This window comes from Erpetoichthys calabaricus, chromosome 1, assembly GCF_900747795.2.
Source record: "Erpetoichthys calabaricus chromosome 1, fErpCal1.3, whole genome shotgun sequence".
NCBI classification, from domain to species: domain Eukaryota; kingdom Metazoa; phylum Chordata; class Cladistia; order Polypteriformes; family Polypteridae; genus Erpetoichthys; species Erpetoichthys calabaricus.
Window position 1 is genome coordinate 108,913,054 of NC_041394.2, and position 24,448 is coordinate 108,937,501.

A 24,448-nucleotide genomic window follows, 5' to 3' on the forward strand; every position below is an offset into this window, starting at 1 on the left:
TGTATAATTCATTTTTCGTTCAATGTCTACGTGCAAGACTTGCTGCCGCTGATCTTCGGATAATGTCACTCTGTAGTTTGTCATACGTTTTGTTTGTTGTTCTAAGGCATCTTCCCTGTGCTGGTTGGTCTGACGTGATGTAGATGTTTCTACTTCTGTGCGCTGGTGTGAGTATGTAGGCCAGCCAGACCATTTCTGTTGGTCACAGCTAGGCTGTAAGTGCCTTTTCATTTTATTGGTAGGCTTACGTTGAAGTGAAGGAAAAAGGAGGTGTAAAATGGTAGTGTCATAATGCAGTTTCAGTGAGTAATAAAGGTGGGAGGCTTACCTTGAAGTGAAGGAAAGAGGAGGTGTAAAATGGTAGTGTGATAATGCAGTTTCAGTCAGTAACAAAGTATACACTGAATAAACAGTCAAATTCCACAGTCGATAATTTGTCACATTGAAGAACTGAAGACTTGAAGATAAGCCTAAGACCAAAACTCTGCCAGGAATACGGATTCCTCACTATTGTTGTGGAGGAATATAGTAGTTGTGGCAACCGTTGTTTATATTGAACACGGACGGACACAAGCGAAATAATATAAGGATATAATACAATTAAAAAATAATTAAAAAAACCTTAAATACAATGAAACCATACCAGTATTAATTGAATCAGTGACAGTTTTCTTCATTTAACACTTTTCTGCATTTAACTCTTTTTTTGTCTGAATAAAAATGCTGAATTGGGGGTTCTACTGTATTTTTTTTTTTTTTGGAAACACAAAACATTCTTCTAGGTAGGCCTAGTAAGGTTGTGAAAGTGACAGGGAGACTTGAAAAAATATGATTAAAATCCCTGCCAAACCCTTTACTAACCCTGGATCAACAAAGGTGTTATAGTGGAGCTCACAAGGACTTGCTTGGTCAGGGTGTTTACCAATGTGTACAAAAAACACAAAGCTAAAAGAGATTGTCAAAAGCAACAGCAAGGTTGCTTTGAGTTTGCATTATAAGTTTGACTTAGTGCTGTCAGGGTTCGTATTTTGTTGAAATGTTTATTATATTTCTTATTTGTGCACTCATTGAATTTAAATGTTTCTATGATAATGTCACCTCAGTGGCATTTTATATTGCAAACCTTAAGTACCCTCCATGATTTTGTGTTGTTTTTCTGTACTCATGGCTGGAGTGTTTACTTCTACTATGCCATAGCAGGCCATATGACATAGAGGTTACAGAAAATCCAGTGAGCTCAAACAGATCATCTCTTAATCATCTATTAAAAATAACTATCTTCTTCCTCTCATCTTCTTGTTGTTAAATTAAGTGATCTACTTAAGATTAAGGAATCTACTGCCTTTACAAAACTAGATTTACTTAGCACTTATAAATTCATCCATATAAATGGGGTTAATGAATGGAAAACTGCATTTAATATTGCTAATGGCCACTATGAATACCGTGTCATGCCCTGTAGTTTAGCCAATTCTCTTGCAGTGTTTCAGTCCTTTGTAAATTATATATTTTGTGATTTATTAGAACAGTATGCTTTGGTATGCTTTGATGATATTCTTAGTATCATGTGGCACGTGGCTGGGGGTGGTACCCAGCCGGGACACCCAAGAGGACCGGAGGAGGGCTTCCACCTCCTCCAGACCATGAGGGGACGACCGCCCTGGTTGCTGTGGGGGCCACGGGTGCAGAGCTTTGAAGCTCAACCCTGTAGGGGCTCGTGGTCACCACCAGGGGGCACCCCAATGCCTGGAGAGCCTTGGACCTCAGCACTTCCACCATACCAGGAAGTGCTGGGGGGAAGAGGAGCAGGGACACCTGGAGTGCTTCAGGGGATACAGCCGGCACTTCCGTCACACTGGGGTGTGTTGGTGGAAGATTGCCAGAGCACAACTGGAGCACATCCGGGGGAACATAAAAGGAGCCACCTCCCTTCATTCAGGGCTGGAGTCGGGTGAGAAGAAGGACGAGGCCTCTGGAGGAGGCAAGGAGGCGGCCTGAAGAGAGAAGTAAGGCATTGTGTTGGCCAGGACTTTGGGGACTTTTGGGGTTGAGGTGCACTTTTGATACTCGTGTAAATATGTATAATAAACGTGTTGTGGGTGACGTCAACGTGTCCACCTGTCTATGTCCGGGCCGGCTTCCACAATCTCAAAACAGTTTAAAATATTAAATGTGAACTTAGGATTCCTAAGCACAATAAGTTCCAACAATGACTCAAAATGCCCACTGGCCATCGAATCCCAGGTACTCACAGAAAATGTAGAATCTCCTTATTTATAAAGATTCTACATTTTCCCTTTTAGTGAACAGTAGGGATTTAATGGCCAGTGGGCATTTTGAGTCATTGTTTTTACTAAAATGCTCTGTGGCTAAAGCTCTGAGGAAAACAAAAGGCCAAAGCAGTTGCTAAGACAAACAATGTACCAACACACAAATCCAAAGAAAAATCAAAAACAGAACACAGAGATGAAAAATCCACTAATTCACACAGGCACAAAAACAAAATCACAAAGAAACTTACCAAAGCCAGTAAATTCAATGAACTGCCAAGGACTGCATATTTTCCTCAGCCTTAACAATGATGGCAGGTTGCCTCAACTTTTGTGGCACCACCCACAAAGCACATGACACATAGAAAAAGATACTTATGTATCTTACTTATGTATGGCATCCATTGTGGCTGATGTCTGTGTACTCCTCCTACAACCTACTTTTTTGTCTTCCTTATTGTTTTTAAGTTTCTAGACATATGTAACTCATCTGCACTGATCACATATGACAAAGAAACATTGTTAGAGATTGGTAAACATCAACCTGATGATATTATTCTTAACTTGCCGGATCTGGACTATTCCCTCCACCAGAATTTTTGTGTGTAGGGCCTGCTTGCAGCAGAGCCAAGTGAAGAATGCAGCTGGAGAAAGTAGTCACCCAAGCAGCAGCAAGGCAAGAGTGGTGTGTTACATGATAAGCTGAAGGCTAGGGCTAGCAGACCACCTCTCCCCAGTCTTCTGCTTGTTAACATTTGATCTCTTGAAAATGGATGAACTCAGAGCCAGGATTATGTCCTAGTGAGAAATGAGAGACTGCTGCACACTGAATTTCACTAAATTCTGGTTATAAGAAAATATATTGGAATCAGCTGTCCTGCCACATTCACTCCTTTCATTGCAGGAACCGCACAGCAGCATCTGGTAAACTCAAAGGTGGGGAAATTTGTACTTATATTAAAAACCAATTGTGCTCAGACATGCGGACTGTCAGTAAATACTGTTCGAGAGATGCTGAGTACCTAATGCTGAAAAGCAGACATTTGTATTTAACAAGGGAGTTTACCGCTGCATTCATTGTCTGTTTACATTCCTTCATATGCAAACCCCATGGCAGCACTGGAGACATTGCATGAGGTTTTAAATGCACAAGAAAACAAACACTCCGATACTGTAACTTATGGTCTGTGATGCCAATATATGAACAACACATTATTTTTCCTACATTTTGAAAAAACACACTGGATCACATGTATAGTAATATGAAGGTGGCATATAAGTCTGTACCTCACCCTCACTTTGGACAGTCCGATCACATCTATGTATTCCTCTATTCGGCATATAGACAGCTCCTCAAACAAGTTTCCACTGAAAGGAAAATTGTTAAAATCTGGACAGAAGAATCTGAACAGAAGCTTCAGGACTGCTTTCAGTGTACTCAGTGGGATGCTTTTTAAGACAGCTGCTATAAGTGAGAAAGCCAATGTTAACCTGTAGGTAAACAGTTTAGTAGTTTCCAGCTAAATAATTACTTTATTGTGCCCCTCAAACACATCTGGTCATATCCAAACAATAAACCATGGATTAATTCCGCTCAGCACTTCATACTCGCTCCAAGGAATATACAATCAATGCAGAGCTATTAGAGAAGCCAAGAAGAAATACAGACTTAAATTGAAAGATCACTACATTACCATTGACCCACAGAGTATGTGGCAGGGTTTGGGAAACATTACAGGCTACAGAGACAGAAGTAGAGGGCTGACCACTGACAGCTATTTCTCACTGGATGAATTCAATGAATTCTATGACAACTTGGAGGTCCACAACACTGAGCCAATAGGCAGGAAGGGGTTAAAGAGGGTTACTCGCCCCCATTCACAATATCATCTGCAGATGTGGAAAAGTCTCTGAGGAGGATAACATCGCTGGACATGCACTCAAAGAGTGCACTTCAACCCTTGCTGATGTTCTGGAAGACATATTTAATCTTTCCCTTATACGAACAACAATTCCCTTCTGCTACAAAACAACCACCATTATTCCACTGCCAAAAAAGGGCAAAGCTAACTATCTGAATAACTAACGACCCATTGCATTGACTCCTACAGTAATGAACTGTTTCAAGAGAATCATTACCAGTCACATTCAGACATTACAATTCACATTCAGACATTCATACCCGACGCAATGGACCCCCTACAGTTTGAATATAGACCAAACAGGTTGACATTGCACTAGGCAAAACATTGCATACAGTTCTTACACACCTGGAGAACAAGGACTGCTATGCCTGATTGCTGTTTACTAATTATAGCTTAGCTTTTAATACTGTGATACCAGCTAAGCTCACCAAGATCTCAACTCTATGTGTGCCACATACTCTCTGCAACTGGGTCGTAGACTTTCTAACAGGCAGACCCAAGTCAGTCAGGCTGGAGAACAACATTTCTAAGACAATAACTATAAATACAGGAATCCTACAAGGATGTGTTTTGAGTCCCATGCTGTATACGTTCTTCACTCATGACTGTGTTACTTCCTAGCTTGACACCAGTATCATTAAAGTTGCAGATGATACCACTGTCAATGGACTGCGTTCTGGGGGTGATGAGTCAGTGCACAGGAGGGAGGTGGCTGGCCTTGTGAAGTGGTGTCAGGACAGTAATCTCTCTTTTAACATCAGCAAAATGAAGGATATGATTGTTGGCCCACACAAGAAGACAGGACAGTGCCTAGCACTCTACATTGGAGAGACTGAGGTGGAGAGAGTGGCCACATTTAAATTTCTTGGCATTAACATCTCTGAGAATCTCACTTGGACCTACATCACAGACCTGGTGGGAAATGCCCGGTAGCGTTTGTATTTTCTGAGAAGGCAGAGGGAGTTTGGTATGAAAAGCACTATCCTCAGTAACTTCTACAGATGCACAATTGAAAATCTCCTCACCTACTCCATCACACTCTGATTTGGGAAAAGTACAGCATGGGTCCGGAAGGCTCTACCATAGATGGTAAAATCTGGGCAAAATATCATTGGAATAGCATTCCATGTACGAGAGGACATCTATAACACCAGAGTTCTCAGTAGGGCCCATAACATTATAAAGGACACAACCCACCCACAACATGAACTGTTCATACTGTTACCATCAGGGAGACACTATAAGAACATAGCAGCTAGAACAACAAGACTGAAAGACATTTTTATCCCTTAAGCCTTACAAGCCATCAGGCTTGTAAATAAAACCCATCCATTGCCCCTTCCCTCAGCACTGCAGGTTAGCTTGTGTCTGGAGGATAAAAGTCCATCTTGAGACCACATACCAGCCGGGCTTTCACAGAATCATTTATTTATATGCACATGCAGTCTTACTTCTGTTTGGTTTTTTGTTTATTGTTGTGTATTCTTGTCGATTGCTGTGTATTTGTGTTTATTGCTGGAGGACATGCAGAATAAGATTTTCATCGTATGGAGAACATATGACAATAAAGTTGAAGTTAAAGTTAGACATAAAGAGATTAAATGACTAACATAAATACCTGTCAATCCCTTTATGCAAACTACTAGATGCAACTATAGCCCTAGTGTAGGCAGAGAAGCCTAAAGGTGTTGCTATTTCTTTGAAACATTCAAATAATTTTGACAAGAACTGGTGATTTAGCCCAACAAAACTTATCAATACCATTCACCTAATTTCTCAAAAATATGATCAAATTAATTCTTAGTAACTTATTCCATGTGCCTGGAGTTCTCTGTGTGAAGGAAATTTTTCTAGCATTTTGGAAAAATCCACCCATAGGTTTCTATCTGTGCTCTTGTTAAGGAACTCATTTTATATTAACAAGTCCACTCCTCATTAATTTACTTGTTAATTTTAAATATACGGTCACCTTTTAATTTCTGTTTGCTTAAATTGAAATATTTCAAATCCTCCAGTCTTTCCTCATATCTCATACCTTGCAATACTGGAATCAGCCTAATTGCTCTATGGAGACAATTATTGCACTCACTAATGCATTATATACCTAAGTATAACCCCCTAGACTTGAAATTCTTCATAAAATCATGCTATATAACCTAACATCCTTCTTAATTGTTTCTGTACAATGCCTGGATGTAGTAAGTGAAGAGTGTACAGTGACCTCTAAGTCCTTCTTATATGGTATAATTTCAGGATTCATACCTGCCATTGTGTAATCTATTCTAACATTTTTCTTTCCTATATGTAACACTTTATATTTATAATATTGAATTTCATTTTCCACAGAGTTTCCCAAGTCTGAATTCTATCTTTGTGGTCAAGCTTGTGTATCTCCAGTTATTTACGGACAGCTCATCTGGGAACTTTGCAACTCAGTTTCAATCTCAATTGTGTAAATGTTTAAATACCTCTTTAGCTTTGATAAATGAAAATAATTAAGTGGTTCCTTCTTTCCAATTATTGTGCATTGTGAACCATTTTAAAATTTATCTCTTATCCTCAGTGCTCTGGTTTTTTTGGCCGGGGAAAGGAAATGTAGAAAATCGAGCAGCTGTTGTTTTCCAACATAGTGTATTATAATTTCACCCGACACCACACTAGTAATGTTTCCAAATAAATTGCGCTTATCGCCTGCACTTCATTGATAACCATGTCACTTTTTGTTGTCTTTTCTTTATCCCTCGGTCCCTTTCACACAGCTGACAGTGTCTTGGCTATATGTAGGGATTTCAAATAGTGTTTTATGTAAATTGACCAGAAACATGCAAGTGCATAGTTCTTACAATTAACTGTGAAATACTATTTAATATAATTTTCACTTTAAATACTCTTTAACTTTTCAATTTGATTTATATTCCAGTCCATGATTGTTTTTGCAAAGAAGGTGTGACATTTTGCCAAGATGCCCCACAACAGAAAGGGAAAACCTGCACTGGTTCAGGGGATACGATATCGCTTAACTGCAGTGCGGGCATCAGGAACAATTCACCAAAATAGACAGACTGGACAACAATCTGTGTAGTAAGGCCAAGAAGAGCAGCAGTTGTTCTCTTTGTACTCTCTGTCCTCCCTTTCTTTTCTGTGTTTTGTTTTCATTTTTAAATGCAACATTTTTTTATATTTGTGACTCAACTAACATTATTCTGGGTCCAGAAGCATGGCACTACAGCCATTCTTAAGGTGGTCCTTACTCTATGCTGGGCTAGAAACAGGCAAGAAGAGTTCCTTCAGAATTAGAAGAAAGACAGAATTGAAATCATAACTAAATAACATGACCATAGTCAAAACCGATAATGCCAATAATCCTTAATACCAAACACCTGTACATAACCCTAACTCGTGGTCAATATAGAATTCCACTTTTCTGTAACCAGTACCACAAACCACACCAGAAAGCCGCTAAAGTGACACAGACTGCACCGGCTCATACAATAAAGCGTTGCAGCTGTGACATAATGGCAGCAATATCCATGGACATGACTCAACTAACATTATTCTGGGTCCAGAAGCATAGCACTACAGCCATTCTTAAGGTGGTCCTTACTCTATGCTGGGCTAGAAACAGGCAAGAAGAGTTCCTTCAGAATTAGAAGAAAGACAGAATTGAAATCATAACTAAATAACATAACCATAGTCAAAACCGATAATGCCAATAATCCTTAATACCAAACACCTGTACATAACCCTAACTCGTGGTCAATATAGAATTCCACTTTTCTGTAACCAGTACCACAAACCACACCAGAAAGCCGCTAAAGTGACACAGACTGCACCGGCTCATACAATAAAGCGTTGCAGCTGTGACATAATGGCAGCAATATCCATGGACATGATTCTAGCAACCGAAGGACACTTCACAGCAACAGATCCATAAAACAAAAGGGAGTCTCGATAAAAATATAACAACGATCAACTCTGATGAATTTTCTTTAATTCAGGAAAAATTCCAAATAAAGTCACAGTATTGCATTTAACAGGGTATGCATAAGTGTCTTGATTTTATTATTTTTTCCTCTAGGTTTTGCAGTCAAAAGGTACACAATAGTAATTTTACCAATGATTAAATGTACACAAAATTTTGTAAATTAAGTGATATCTATCCATACAATATACAGAGAAGTCTTTAAAGGCATTTCTACTGTAAAGTAAAAAATCAGTTTTGGAAATTAACGCCTGTGTGGTTTTCTGTTTTACTGGTTTACCAAAGCAGATTTTCTTGCCTCTCACAGGTGCATTTTTGATTCCTTATTTCATGACGCTGATTTTTGCTGGAATTCCACTCTTCCTACTTGAGACAGCTCTAGGACAGTACACGTCTGTTGGTGGCCTGGGGGTCTGGAAGCTGGCTCCTATGTTCAAAGGTAAGAATTCATAGAGATGCAGTGGTTGATGATGCTGCCTCAGAATTACAAGACACTAGAATTGAATTCAGGCATGTAACTAAAAGGAGTTTGCACACTGGCCCAGTGGCTGAGTTGGCCCTGTTTTCCTTCCAAATTCTAAAGACATGCATGTTAACATAAAGACAGCCCTGCTGTTTCCTGCAACCCAATCCAGGCTTAAACACTGCTGTGTGCTCAATGCTGTCACACAGAAGACTTAAAAATGGCTGGATGTTATATCTTTAAATTTTATTGTAATCAAGATAGGGCGAAGATTTTTTTCTCTTGCTTCAGCAGTGAACCCTTTAGCTCCAACCTGAGAAAATGAGGGGTCCAATCATTTGAGATAATCCTCACTTCCTCACACCCCATCACTCTGCCATCATCCTAACTAATGGCAGCTTTTAAAATGAAACTAAAGGGTACATTTAACTGTTTTAATGATATGTTCATGATGTCTTTTACTGAAGTCAAATAACACATTTATAATGAATTTTATATAGTATAGGTCTTTCCATTAAGTGGTAAGTATTATTGCAGTACTAAATGAAAAAAAATACATTTATAGAGTTTTGGATTCACAGTATTTTAAATAGACAAATGTAAAAAGTAATAAATAAACTGTCACACTCACAACTGTCATATGGCAACCTGTCTTAGAGGTGGGACTGAACAGTAAAGGGCATTTCCTATTTTGGCTGGCATATGGTGTGAGGCAAGCGTGGCTCTTTGGTAACTTTCAAGCAACAGTATTTTTAACATTAAGAAATAATAATGCAAAAAATGAGAATTAAGGTTGAGCCTCAAGAGTTACATAAACATTCAGTGTCTTATTGATATGCCACCTTTAAAAACTATAAGACATATTTTCATTTCAGAGTTTCATATCTTCATAACACAGTTCATACCACCTTAGTTCACTGTGCTGGAACTAACATGAAACAAAATATGTTGCACAATTTGTATTGACAGGTCAGTACATTATACTGGCATTGATGACTTTCACAAATTGTATTGTATATGTGTTGATTTGTCATTTTATAATAATTTGTTAATTTCTGGAATTAAATTAAGATGTCAGTCACATGTAAAATGCTGATTTAATGTCTCTTATATCTGCATCATGCATGTTTAGCTAAAATAGCCTGTAGAATGTAGGGCAGAGTTTGAAACTTCCAAGTTATTTAAAAAAAATCATCCAAAATTAGCTAAACAGACAAGTTTAACTTCACATTCAATTTCACACCCACAAAACTCAAATAAAAAAAAAATTAGTAGGTCAAAGAAAAGCATTGAAGAATATACACATTTTATTGTTTTGATGCCTATTTTGTATTTATGCTTTAAAGCTAATTTTTACATTTTTTTTATGAAATAATACATATTGTCTATTTATATTTATTATGCTTATTTTTTATTTATTATTTTGTCCATTATTCTGAGGATACACTGCATTGAGCCTTTATCATAATATGCATTATATGCCGATTAAGTATACCACCTCATGCCTAGTAATAATAAATAATAATTCTTTACATTTATATAGCGCTTTTCTCATTACTCAAAGCACTCTCCACACAGGGAGGTAGTAATGATGGACATGTGCTTTGCAGTTAGAAATGTGCCTTGCCTCGGGCTGCATTATTAAAGTGCAGGCCCTGCTTTCCACTAATATACATCAGTAAGCTTATGTTGCACAGTAGCTCAAGTAAATAAGTATGGTGGTTGGGGATATCCATTTTAGTGTAATGCTTTAATAAATATAGCAATAGGAAACCGTAACATTGAAATCAAATTTGTATAACTTTTTTTTGATATACTCTATTAACCCCCAAAGGGAAATTTTCTTTCCACATGGCCTTTAGTCGTCAGAGCAATTTTAGTTGTTTTCTTCTCTACATAATCCCACCTTTTTGGAACTTTGGAAACTGATGTGGTAGAACTTTTTTAGCTGTGTATAAACAGTAATACACTTCTGTCTAGATATCCTTATCAGTCATATTTTGGGTGATCGTCCTGGGTTATATTGATTCTACAGTATCTGATGAGCTTACTGACTTTTTTCTTGCTGTTGTCAGCAGAGGCAGTGCGCAAGCAACTGATAATAGGTAACTGAAGAGCAATGTCCGTGTTTTCATATTTAAATTGCTTAGCACATTGTCAGATTCCTCTAGAACTCATGTAGTCCTTACCATATGTACATCAATGTTTGTGCATGAAACTTTAGGATATCCTACTTTCTATTTAGCCAGTAGATACTGTCAAAATGTTGAAGTTGTGAATGAGTGACTAAGGCAAGAAATACCATATTTGTTCAAGACTGAGATGATACACGGGATTACTAGTTTCAGCACTGTCAATAATGTCTTGGTAATTGCAATATGCACATTTGCACTACTACAGCACTTTAACAGATCTCCAGAACAGACTTCAAGTAACTGAGATACGTCACTGCTGGCACCATGTTCCAGTCAGTCTCCATAATAATGTTCTGAAGTATGTGCTGAGGTGTGGAGGGTCGCACTTCTAACTTGAATGAACTATGTTTATAAAGACCTCTCTTTGACTTCTAAAATTAATTCAAGGGCCAAAATTTAGAATGTCTGGCTAATTTGTTCTGAACAGCAGGCCTAATGTTCTTTAGAGGTATACCTCTGAATAAGATACTAGCTTGATCCTGAGGTGTAGGGTGTTGTTCACCACAGAAATGATAAGTTATGAAACTTACATGGGCACATTTTGCCACTTGATGAACTTGAAGCAAATGGAACAGGCAGAAACATACTTCCTGAATGACGAATAGAATGATGGAATAAGAGCAGCAAGTCATGTGAATGAGGGGGAAGCACACCATTTGTTTCCTCTGCAACATAACTTTTATGATCTATTTCTTTTGTTTACATTTCTCTTTCATTTTCTTAAAAAAAGAAATAAAACATTTTTTTTCCACCAAGCTGTTAAGTGAGCATGGGTGTGTGCATGAAAATGCCCTGTGATGGATTTTGTGTCCCATCTGGATTAGTTTTGAACCTTACACCTCATGTTTCCAGAACATGTTCCAAGTCCTTGTGACTTTATAATGGAATAAATGCCATAAAAAAATGAATACAGTTACAGCTGATTCACAATCTGACTAATTTCTTTCAGGTGTCGGCCTGGCAGCTGTTGTCCTCTCCTTTTGGCTTAATATCTACTACATTATCATCATTGCCTGGGCATTGTATTATCTGTTCTGCTCTTTCAAATCAGTAAGTTTTATTATGAATTTATATGACATATATGCTTAAGTGACATTAAGGCCATTGTGCTTATAGCTACTTCGTGTACTGGGCTCCTATTCACTTAAAGAATATTCTGATTTAACAGAACAGATTTTTTAAAAGGTAAGTCATATTTGCATGTCACAGGATTAACAGACATTTCAATTGTTATGTTGTATTTTTTATATTTCATGTTTTGGTGAAAGCATTGTTGTGTGCCCATGGTTGCCAAACAAATGTGTTTGACTTGCTCATTTGTACTGGTAAAAGCTGCCAAAACTCTCTTAATTACTAATAATGGAAATCTTACGATGTGTTGTTCTACTAGCTGATTATGTTTATGGAAAAATTATAATACCAAATTTAGATTTAGTAAGGAAGATTTATCCTCCGCCACTAACATTAATTAATTCAAATATGTTTTCTAAAGAGATTTTTATATTCTGTCATGTAATGACTTTCAAAACCTCACCATAGACAACTTTGGTCTTGGTGAATGGGAAATTTACTGCTAAAGAATCGCTTGAACGTTTGTAGAAAGTGTAGAAGGATTTACTGAGAGAGGGTATTAAACCTACACCCATATTAAATGAATCAGTGACGTGCTGAAATGGTTGAAGGCATTTCAGAGTAATGGAAAGATTTGTTACTATTAAAGAAATCTCACCTTTGAAAATAGTTTGTAACAATATACATGAAAATTACATTATATGTTATGTTTTATTATTTTTCATCCTAATGTAGAGGAAAATGTCCTTCTTACTTTTATGCCTTGGCATTATTCTGGGTGCAATGTATGTGAAAGATGGATGTGAATCTATTTTATGTAAAGACAATGGATAGGTAAACATGTGCGGGGTACATTTGCCAAAGGAATAATGCAAAGCAAAAACTTGATGCCATAGTGGGGTTTTCTAAACATGTTGAAATGCCTATTTTATGGGTTGGCTTACCTCTTTCTCCACATCCAGATACTCATACCCAAGCACTAATGTTCCAATTCCTGCTATGTCTGTAAACCATAACCTTTCACTCCTCAGTCATTTCTTTGACTATCCTGAAAACTCCACACCTATTATGTGTCTGAAGGCAGAAAACTTTACTTCCCCACTCCCACCCAGCACTTGATGTAGGCCTCTTCGGAGACACTGGAGCACAAGACTAGAGCTCCCTCTAGTGGCTACCTGCTCTTCTGAGCACTGCACAGACTATAAGGCCAAGGGGCCATGTTTGTGTGTTGATTAATCCTGAATGTGGTTGTAAAATTATTACATAAAAGTTTCTGTAAATGATTTACAAAATGCTGGCATGCCCAAATACATTTCTAAATCCTTTCCAGGCATGTTCAGTTTATAAATCACAAAATTGCATCCACATGAACAAGTGTGTCATTTCTCCATAGAGACTGTCCACAGATATAGTAGGAAATAATACCATAAAAACAGCAAAAAATCACCGTAGAATAACACTGCTAAACTGGCAAGTAACTGCCAATTTGGATCATAAAGAAAAAACAAATCTCCAAATGAGATAGATATTCTGTGTGCAGAAGTAAAGGACACAACAAATATTTTATTTTGTATCCTGAGCACTGGAGATGCTGGAAAATCAAAATAAATTGCTTGTCAGGCTGAGATAATGGTGGTTAAAATCAAGGAAGCAGGGAAGATTCGGCTGAGAATACTCTATGATACCCCCCACCTGTCTGCATTTTCTCTCTAATGTGTCCCTGTTTCAAAAAATCCAAGCATAGAGTGAACTTCTCCATAACAGTGTGTAGAAGAGCTTTCAAGGGTGGAATGCACCTACTGGCAAAGGTCTGTAAGAATGGATCTTGGTAACCAATAATAGCTTATGAACCTATCAAGATCATGAATGCAAAAGTCTAACCAGTCTCTAAAAATGCACCCTCTGTGTAAGTGCAGCCATGTATCCTAACTCTTCAAAGATATCTTGCCATATACAGTATATGCAAGCACTATAGACACTGCTGTAATCAATGATTAAACTCCTTAGCATTATGTTTACACTAGGAAAATTGAGCAAACAACATAATTTTTTTTCAACAAGAAAAAATATTGATATGTGTAACAGAAACATGTAAATACCAAAATGTCAACATAAATACAGTAGAAAATGTATGTCAATTGTCCATGGCAGTACTGATGCAGATTTACTACATGTCCTTCATGCGATATTTTTTTAAACAATCACCAACAGACAGTGTTGCAATGAAGACAGTAGAAGTGTGTTTATTGCAGGCTGCCACAGTGCAAGACTTCCACATTCCCTCTGACACATACATTGACAGTTGCCACATTGTGAACTGCTAACGTCTAGCTTGTCTTTGCACTTGATCACAATTATTTTGCCTGTTTGTTATGCAGCTTCATGTGACCAGATTCACAAAGGAATATCACAGTAGTTCAGTCATACAGTGCCATATCAAGTACCAATTTCACGTCTGATGACTATTGCTTGATTCCAACAATGGTTTGGTTTCAGTTCTAAAACTACCTTTATGTTTTTTTGTTTGCCATTGTGGTTTTCATTGGAGGTTACACCCCACTCATGAATATTGATAGTTAACATACAGTTACAATAAAATGTCAGAACACATAAAAATATCTATGATTTTTTAGAGCACAATGTTATTTTATCCACTAAATGATAACAGAATACTCATCCAAGAATTATTTAAGCTTAACGCTATAAAGGGTATTATCACCCATCACCTCGAGTTTTTACCATTTTATCTGTTATATTAGAAATAAAGAGAAATAAACATATGTTTTTATTTAAACAGAATTAAACAGGCCTTCAACTGTTTTCTCACAATAGTCTTTCTGCATTGCCCTTCAGCAGGTCAAATTCAGAATTTTAACATGTGATGCCAGCTGAACCTAATTTTTTTTGTATAGCTTTTGTATACAGTAAATCTCACACCATCACAAATAAATCTTCCAAGTACAGGAAAAAAACTTGTGAGCACTAGTCCGTTGGCGTGAGTGCCATAGAAAATTTATATGTGTTCTTTTCAGTTTACATAGTGTAAGAAGGGAAACACAATCAGAAAAAGTTTTGGGGATCCACCCTGTGTATTATGAGGCAAAATATCAGAACAGTATCGCCAAGTTGTCTCAAAAGACAGAGTCCCAAGCAGAACCAAAGGAAAGGTAAGGTGGTTGTCTTTTATAAATGGTGGGAAGGAAGAGGCAGGTTTGCGAGGGAACTGGCAGAAGGGAGGTTAGTAAGAGGCCGTGGCCTGGACGGGTATGCCGAACTTGATCTTGGTTTAACTGGGTTTCCCTTCTGATGATCTGTAGAAGAGGGAGAAAAGACATTGCTGCACTTCATCAACCCCGACTCGGCATCTTACCCTCTATTAAGCCCTTTGACTGCCTCCTATGCCCACGTGTATGACAATACATATAATGACATTTTCAATTCAACTTAAAGTTTATAAATACTATCCAGTATGTTGATAACACAAAAAATATACTCAAAATGTGTGTATGCAACTTTCGACTCAAACATTGGGATTTTTAAGAGTAAACTTGATGTGAAAACTTGCATATATTTATGGTATCTCTGACCCATCCATAGGTCACATTTTGGAGAAAGTGGGAAATGACTACACTCTTGATCAAGTTGAAAAATGCAGTCAAACCAGCTAAATGATGACTCATAAGTATAATAATTCATATCAATGAGTCATTATAATAATGTGCATTGACATGACAAACATATTAAAGCTCAAAATTGATTAACATGATGCACAGACTGTATTTTAATTCCCTTCAAATAGGGCAAATGCTTTATATCTGCACTGAAGAACTTTTTTGTTTTTCATTAGTTTATACAGCCTGCCTGTTGTCACTTCTTAGGATCAGAAACCACAGCACAGTAAAAACACAAGCATGATTCACACAGTTTCAAATTTTTTGTTGTATGCACATATTCATGCTTGAATCTACACAAGTTTTATAAATAAGACCCCAGGTTTCTCATGCTGTTCCCAACTCCATAATTCCAGAGGATTGTTGTAAAGATCCAAGATTTACTGTGCTCTAGGAAAGGATACCCGCAGCATGGTGTGATGTGACTCATGTTTTTTATACTTTTTTGAATATATTTGCTTACTGTGGTGGGCAGCTGGGTCCCATACCCGGCTGGGATGCCCCTTCAACACTGGATCCGGGGGAACACCCATGGGCTTCACTCTACGTTCCCCGGAACACTTGGTGGAAGCCCCCCTGGGTTGCATCGGGGGCACAATGGTGGAACACTGGTGGAACACTGGAGCTCATCCCTGTTGGGCTCCATGGCCACCGCCCAGGGGAGCTGCATGGCTTAACAAGCCATGTGGGCTGGACTGCAGCCACACCCAGAAGTACAGCCTGAACTAGGTCAATGAGCACCTGGAGCACTTCCAGGACTGCTATAAAAAGAGCCTGCAGCCACTACTCGAGGAGCCAGAGTCGGGAGGAAAGAGACAAAGCTTGATGAAGAGGAGTGGTGGAAGAAGAGGAAGAGTGTTGTGTTTTTGTTTGTGGGACTGTGTTGTGCTTGTGGGGTTGGGGAAGGCGTTGCTCACAGGCGAAGAAATATAAATAAAACATTTATTTGTTTTATCAGTGGGCCTCCCGCGTCTGTCTGTGTTGGGTCACATCTCTTTGGTGGCATGTATCCAGAGTCATCTACAGACAAAGTTTAACTTTTACTGACTTTGATCAACTAGCCATCATCTCCCTACGTGGCATTCTGTAATTTCATAAGTATGTGCACAACTTTATAAATGCTTAAAAATTAGATGGTCTAGCATTGCACCACTAGCCATTATGGGAGTTGTAAGTCTCCCACTAACTCCTATTCCATTAATGAAGCAGTTAAGTAATCAAGCAACTTAAAGATACCAAGAACATAAATAAAGCTAAAGAGGGCCATTAAACACTTTTTTTTTATTTTAGAGGAAGTGACTGACAAACGTGCAAGGTAAATTGTAGTTGAGTAAAATGAATATTCAATAGACAGCACAGACTAGGTTATTGTAGTACAGGAAACATCCGTTTTAAACGAATTACCTTTAGATAGAGGAACAGTCTCCATGAAGTTGCACAGTGGTTACTAGTTAGTGTTCCAGCTCCATAGCTACTGCAGCCTTTATTCAGTTCATGACCCATTCACTACCTACACACACCCATGTTGTCCATGAGTACCTGGGTTTGTCCTTCATTTAAAGGATAAAAGATCATCTACTATTATTTATCAATACCTTAACAAAGCCTTATTTTGCTCTTAATAATTCCTACAAAAAATCAACAATTTGGTTATTTATCTTTGAAATGTGGCTTACTAAAATAACTGGTAACACTTGAGTTTACGTTCTGCAAAAATGTATCTATTTCTGATTTACTCTTATGTAACCAGACCTTAACATACACTTCTTTGGGTCATCAGTAAAGTGGTTATTCATCTCTGCAATGTGACCTACTAACAGAACTTCACTTTGCAATGCTCTAAGGTGGCTTAACGGAGACACATTTCACTTGATATTTTACATAGATTAGATATTATATATTATATTAGATATTAGTATAAGACATGTGAATCCTTCATATTAACAAATAAATTTACTATCATGTCAATATACCCCACTGCACCATATAAGTGTCATGTTTAAGATCTTGTTACATACGGGTAAATGAGTAAAAGATGCATTTTTGCAGTACCTAAACTAAAGTGTTACCAAATAGCTTTGCTGTGGAATGGTTATAGTTGCTTAAGTAAGAGATATTTCTCTTAATATTGCATACTTCAGTATTAGACCTGTGAATCCTTCATATTCACAGGTAATTTTACTAGCAAATCACAGGCTCTAATTATGGCACATTGCACAGAGATGAATAACTACTGTTTACTAATTTTTTGTAACTGTTACAATACCAGAGGAAAATGCTTCCGGGCCATAAGAAAAGAAAAGTAGGGAGGTCATCTCCCAACACCGCCCTCTATCGATACATAGGGACCCCAACAGGCCTGCACTTCTACACTCGAATTCCCAAGCATCCCTGTGGGTGTCCTCACTGCGTTCCCATATGAGGACCTCTGCCACCTAGCATAGTAGGGGTATGGAACAACTTTCTATCCCTGGCTGTTATTTCCTGACGGCTGGAAACAAACTTCTTTCTCTGGTCCACCGGCCAATATGCTTCCATCATCACTCTGGCCTGCCCTCTGGGTAAAGTATATTTCCCTGTCTTACCCGGGATGCCGGTTCTCCTCCTACACAGTATATGAGCATTAGATATATATTTTTTGCAGTACCTAAACTGATCTGGTACTATTTTAGGGACATGCAGCTTAAGTTAGTTGGTTTGGTTTGAGTGTTGGTCTCTGCTTGCAGTCAGTTCTCCAATGACAAGCTCCAGCTTCTCATAAACAAGTAATGGGAACAAGTACTCTTAGAAAATTTCCATGTGGAATATTTTCTATGAAATATTGGTTTTAACTATTGCATCTTCACCATACACTTTATAAGACAAACAACATATTAACACAATATCAAATTTACCAATTGAACCATACAATATTAGGGAAAAGCATCCATGTAGCAGACAGAAAATTGTAAGAAGAGCTTTTGAAATCCTGGAATACACATGAAATACCACTATTAGTGCAAGATAGGATACAAATAGAACCAAGTTAATTGCAAAATTTTGGGTAGAGCTTTCAGGACTAGAAGGCAAGGCAAATATTGTTACTCTATAAAACATTTTAAAGGAACTATGGTACTTATTGGTAAAAGAACTAATGAAGTGTAATTAATAAAGAAAAATACAGGCTGGTCTCACGTTACAAACAAGTTCAATTGCTGCAGTCATTAGTAATCTGATATTGTATTTAAGTTAGAACTTGCTCTGAAAAATTAATGTGAAATTGGCCCAAATTTATAATCTTTACTACTTACATTTCAAACATATTAAGAAAAAGCAATATTACTGTACTTTAAATCACAAAACACAACTAAATTAAAGTAAAACAGAAACAAAGATTAAGGGTTTGGACACCGAACGGTGATCCCCATATCTTGTAGTACACAAAAATCAAAAGTGAATTGCAAAATACATCTTTACAGACAGCCGTCTCCAATCAGACTGAGGAAAGATGGTGGTAGAGCTGGTTATGAGGTCAATAAGGTGGAAGAGTGCCCCAAAACCAGAGGTGACATCATACGTTGTCAGTCCATGACTCTCCGGATCTGCGGAGTGAAGGAGAGGAGAGACTTTTAATACAACAGTGCCAAATCTCAACTCAGGGTGGAATTGCAAGTCAACAAACCCTGAAGTTGTCTGACAGGCATGTGTATGCGACAATGGGTATACTGTATACAGTATGTTGACCTTAACCACCCTACAGCTTTTGATAATGATATCTTATATCATGGAGATGAAATAGACATAATGATGGCACGAAAACTCACCACTAACTGTCGATTGTGAGATATGTGCTCTCTGTTGATGAATTGCTCAGGGTGTCACTTCCCCCTCAAAGCAGCTATTCTCCCTGAGATGGCACGATGTGCCTACTTACAATGCCTGATATTATAAGCAGTAGATCCTACTGTAACCTAAACAGCCAGTTGCCGATGTAGCTGCTTACCTGTGACTTGTTTGCATGGCTATACAAGCTGGTTAAATTCAGTGACACACAAATGCAAAAAATGATTGAAAATGATGACAAAGCCAATACATTGCTATACTATGTCTCAACACTAGTGATGTCTGCTAAGTATTAATTTGCGTCAAAACTAGCTTGCTTCGTTCATAAGTAAAAATCGGAATATGCAAAATGAAAATTAACCAGAACTCAGTTGAAAAGAAACACTTTGGGCTTTTAAATGCTAATTTGCATTTTCAAAATTTGTAAGTTCAGACCACTGCAGACTGAGACCCGCGTGTATATACAGATTTATATTTTTATTAGCATTGTATAGTACATAGCAGGGAGTAAATTACAAAGTAGTCAAACATAAAATGCTAGATCTTATTCAAATCAAATTCTGATCTCTCCTCCCCTCACCATCTAACAAAGAAAGAAATCATACGACATAATATAAAGAAATACTCCAAGATACCGATGCATCCTAAAGGTAAGCTGAGATTCAGTATGCTTAATTAATTAAAGACAACATTAATAATGGCCACATTCTAAAAACAGTGCTTCATAAAATGAATTTGATGTTTTCTAATTTTTAGTAAAATTTCCCAGTCAGTTCTGGTAGCTGTGTTATGATCGTTCCATTTCCGTTAAATAATATAACATGCTACAAATGTAGTGTAAGATAAAATTTAGTTGATACCACAGACAGAACTGTTAAAGGGTCTAGGGCTTTATAATAATCCAAAGCTGTTTGATAGAAGGAGAGGAGAGGAGAGGTTAGGAGCATGCAATGATACAGCTCGTTGCTGCACCCACCACACGATGAACCACCTCAGGATCCCAAATTTGGACCCGAGCGCAGCCGTGCAACTGGTGACAGCTCAGCACCACACTAGTTTGTCGCCAACCCCCAAGTTTTCCGTTAAGCTGGAGGACCTGCTTGCAGGTTTGATAAAGGTGCAAAAATGTTATTTTAGTAAGATCAGAACATGACACACTTCCAAGACATATGACCTGACAACATGGTTCACATTTTTGTCCCAATTTAGAGACATGTGTGATGTACGATTTTGAGATGAGTTAGGCGTGCTTTGCCTTGATGAAGAAGGTATTTTATTGACAGCTGATTTCCATTCATTATCTAAAATTCTAATTGAAACTTCTTTTACTAACAGTGTTTAATATTCATTAGGGATACAGTCTTTTGAAGTAATTGGCAAAGTCAGGAGATACTGCTTAAATCTTCATCACTTCTAGTCAGTGCAGTCTTTACAGTAGATGCTGTGAGATGGCTAGGGTAGTCAGACAGACTTCAACACATTGCATGTAAATGTGTTAATGTAAGGTTATATTTGAGGCACAGTTTTTCAAAGAATGCAAACATTTATAGTATGAAAACTTCTAAAGGTGCTGATATGTTGTGCCTTTCTTGTGCTAAAAACTGTGCCTTTCAAGGAAGGTGAGAATATATCATTGTCTTGCAAAAGTATTTGCAGTAGCATGTCAGCCTTAAAATGTCTCTGTGATAAGTCAAGTTCAGTGGCTGTAGATAATGCATATAAAGAGGCCGCCGCTTGGCTTGTCACGGACATTTGGGGAAAAAAAGGTTAAAGAAATAAAGTTTTCATTTACCTGTTTTAGCGGCCCTTCACAGATTAACACGGTTAATCGTTGGTTTGAGCGGTGGGATGCTCAAAGGGGTTCCTGGAGGCCTACAGGTGCTCCGTGCACGAGCCGTGGGGCTGAAACTCGCCGACGCCGAGGCACGCATCTGAGGTCGGTTTTCGAGCGCGCTCACAGTTTCTGATGGCCGAGTGCGGAGGCGCGTTTCTGTAACCGCTGCCGGAGACAGGGAGAAAACGCAATATTTAAAGTCAGAGAAACAGGTCAGAAGGATAGAAAGCTCAGTTTTAAAGTAGCCGGCAAAGAGAATTCTCACGATGGGCAAAGCATTGAATTAAATGAGGGACAAAGTTAAACAGTACTGTCTAAACAGGATGGATTGCACCTGTGCAGCTGTTGATAAATGCTACACGTCCCGACGTGATGGATTATTGGAAATCCAGATTATTGGATGGTCACAAGTGCTCGCGATATAAAACCAGGGTCCGAACGCCAGAGGTCGTCTTTAGACCGGGTCTTCAGGCTTTAATGTAGGTTTGTGCTAGTGAATTGTTTAATTGAGTAGTGGAGATATGCACCGTCCTTTGTGTATATAGTAGGTGCTTAGTTTTTTCATTTTTTTTTTGTATTATTTTTTTCAGCCTGTCCTTCGTGATCTGTTTTGTAGCTTGTTCCTTTCTTCACTTTTGATTAGGAAACCATTTTAAATATTAAAGGTTACACCTACGCTGATTTTTCTTTTTGGAAGTGTCTTTGCATTGGACTTTGTAAATATTTATTAGAAGACATTTGTTTGTAAAATAGCTTGGGCACTGCTGGAATAAAACAGAATCCTGTTTTTGAATAGTCTTTTTCAGTATGAGTCTCTCTTACCCCATCCCCTGGTTGCTCTGACGGTCTCATCTACTGACACCCCAAGTTGGAAATTGTACAACAGTGTCCTTACCGGGGTGTCACAGTCTCCTGCAGTGATACCATATTTTGAATGAGGGCTGGAAAATGGAAACAATTTTGAACAGGTATCTAAATTACCTGTATCTGGCATGTAGGGCTACAGCATGCCCAGAAGTCTTCCATTGTGAATTGTATTAAAAAAGGATCAAAATCCAATGGGTGTGTGATCATCTTGCCATTATTTTTTACAGGAATTGCCATGGCAGACATGTGACAATCCTTGGAACACTGCGAGCTGCTTCTCAAACTACTCCATCCTAGACACCAACAACATGACCAGTGCCGTCACTGAATTTTGGGAGTAAGTCACTAATAGTCATTTGTTTTTACTTTTCTTTTTTTAAATAGAAAGAAACGCAGAAAAAGAAGGCAAGATTAACTTTACAGCAAACTATAATTATTACTTGTGGAATAAATTCAGCAGTTTAAAAAGCCATTGGCTTTATACAGACAATAATTACCATATAGTTAAAATTCACTGTTTGCCTTTTGTGCTGACTAAAGGTTAATACATAAATGAAATAAGCTACAGAATGCAAATGTGTGAAGCATCAGTAATAAAGTGTGAAATGAAATGCATAACTGCAATTTGTGTTTATTAACCAAAAGCTCCTGAGTGCCACAAAAACAGTGTGAAAGTACATCTCGGGATTGTACAAGATTAAAATGAAGCTCCTAGACTGAAGGTTGAAAGAAATACAATTATGACATTAAAAAGGGAAAAGGAAAAATTCATATTAAAAACAAGCAGAGTTGCTATTTTATTTAATTATTTTTTCTTATATATAATACTGCATCTGCGGTGGGCTGGTGCCCTGCCCGGGGTTTGTTTCCTGCCTTGCGCCCTGTGTTGACTGGGATTGGCTTCAGCAGACCCCCATGACCCTGTAGTTAGGATATAGCAGGTTGGATAATGGATGAATGGATAATACTGCATTCCTTTGAACTACATTTGCATTTTGTGGATGGCCTTAGATTGACTAAAGCATTTTCAGAAAATGAAATTTGCAGAAGAAAAATCACAGCTCTCCATCAATATTCATTTCTTACCATCCCTCCACCAGCAGCTGGCAGTAGCACCTTGGACACAAGTGTTAAGGTGAGGGTGGGTTGAGATCTCAAAGTAGTAAAGGTAACTTCTTCAGACAAGTTCAACAGATTCAAAATTGAAGCGATTCTTGCATATTTTCTAACGTTATAGTCAATATACTGAATTTGATCGATAGGTAGATAGATACTTTATTAATCCCCAAGGGGAAATTCACATACTCCATCAGCAGCATACTGATAAAAAACAATATTAATTAAAGAGTGATAAAAGTTAAAAAGTGCAGGGTGGAAAGTGCAAGGCAGGTATAACAGTACATAACATTGTATAATGTTAATGTTTACCCCCCGTGGAATTGAAGAGTCACATAATGTGGGAGAGGAACGATCTCCTCAGTCTGTCACTGAAGCTGCTCCTTTGTCTGGAGATGATACGGTTTAGTGGATGCAGTGGATTCTCCATAATTGACAGGAGCCTGCTCAGCACCCTTCGCTCCGTCACAAATGTCAAACTGTCCAGCTCCATGCCTACAATAGAGCCTGCCTTCCTCACCAGTTTATTCAGGCGTAAGGCGTCCCTCTTCTTTATGCTGCCTCCCCAGCACACCACCGGGTAGAAAAGGGTGCTCACCACAGCCGTCGGATAGAACATCTGCAGCATCTTATTGATGATCATCAAATATCATCAATTCAACCTAAATTTAAGTGGACACGTCTATAATGATTGTAAGCAGAACCATATAATGTATAATCATAATCTCAGAATTATTTAACATAACATAATATGCATGTAGAAAAAAGTATGGAATATTAACAGTCTAAGTGGAGTGTTAGTTAATTACAGTTGTTTAGGTGACTTTGCTGTTATATATAAGCTATGGAATCTGGGCTTAATTTTTGGAAATATTCTATTATGAGGCAAGTTTAGAACATTGTAGACTGCCAAATTAAATATTTTTAACTTTGTAATTTTTGGGGCAGCATGGTAGTACAGTGGTAAGTAAGCCACCTTAACACATCCAGTGTGCTGGATTTGAATCTCACACTTACGCTGCTGTTGCAGTCTCCATATATCTGCGTGGGTTCTCATCCAGATTGTTCAATTTTCCACCTAAATTCCAAAGCCATTCTGACAACTCTTAATTGACTCTAGTGTATGGGTCTGAGGGTGGGTGCATGTTCGTGTTGGCCTAGTGTCCCACACCCTGGGACTCTGAACTGGATTAAGTAGGTTTGAAAATACAGGTTGTACCAAATGAACATTT

At 38.1% G+C, this 24,448-nt stretch overlaps 1 protein-coding gene across 1 annotated transcript in view; it reads left to right on the plus strand.

Annotated features, from left to right (window-relative positions):
- The window catches only part of LOC114648210 (sodium- and chloride-dependent GABA transporter 1-like), a 61,266-nt gene that overhangs the window by 7,827 nt on the left and 28,991 nt on the right, over positions 1-24,448 (plus strand). Inside the window, exons 3-5 of the mRNA XM_028797143.2 lie at positions 8,485-8,616; positions 11,785-11,885; positions 22,328-22,437. Coding sequence (XP_028652976.1) covers positions 8,485-8,616; positions 11,785-11,885; positions 22,328-22,437 — 343 coding nt within the window. The remainder of the gene's footprint in view (positions 1-8,484; positions 8,617-11,784; positions 11,886-22,327; positions 22,438-24,448) is intronic.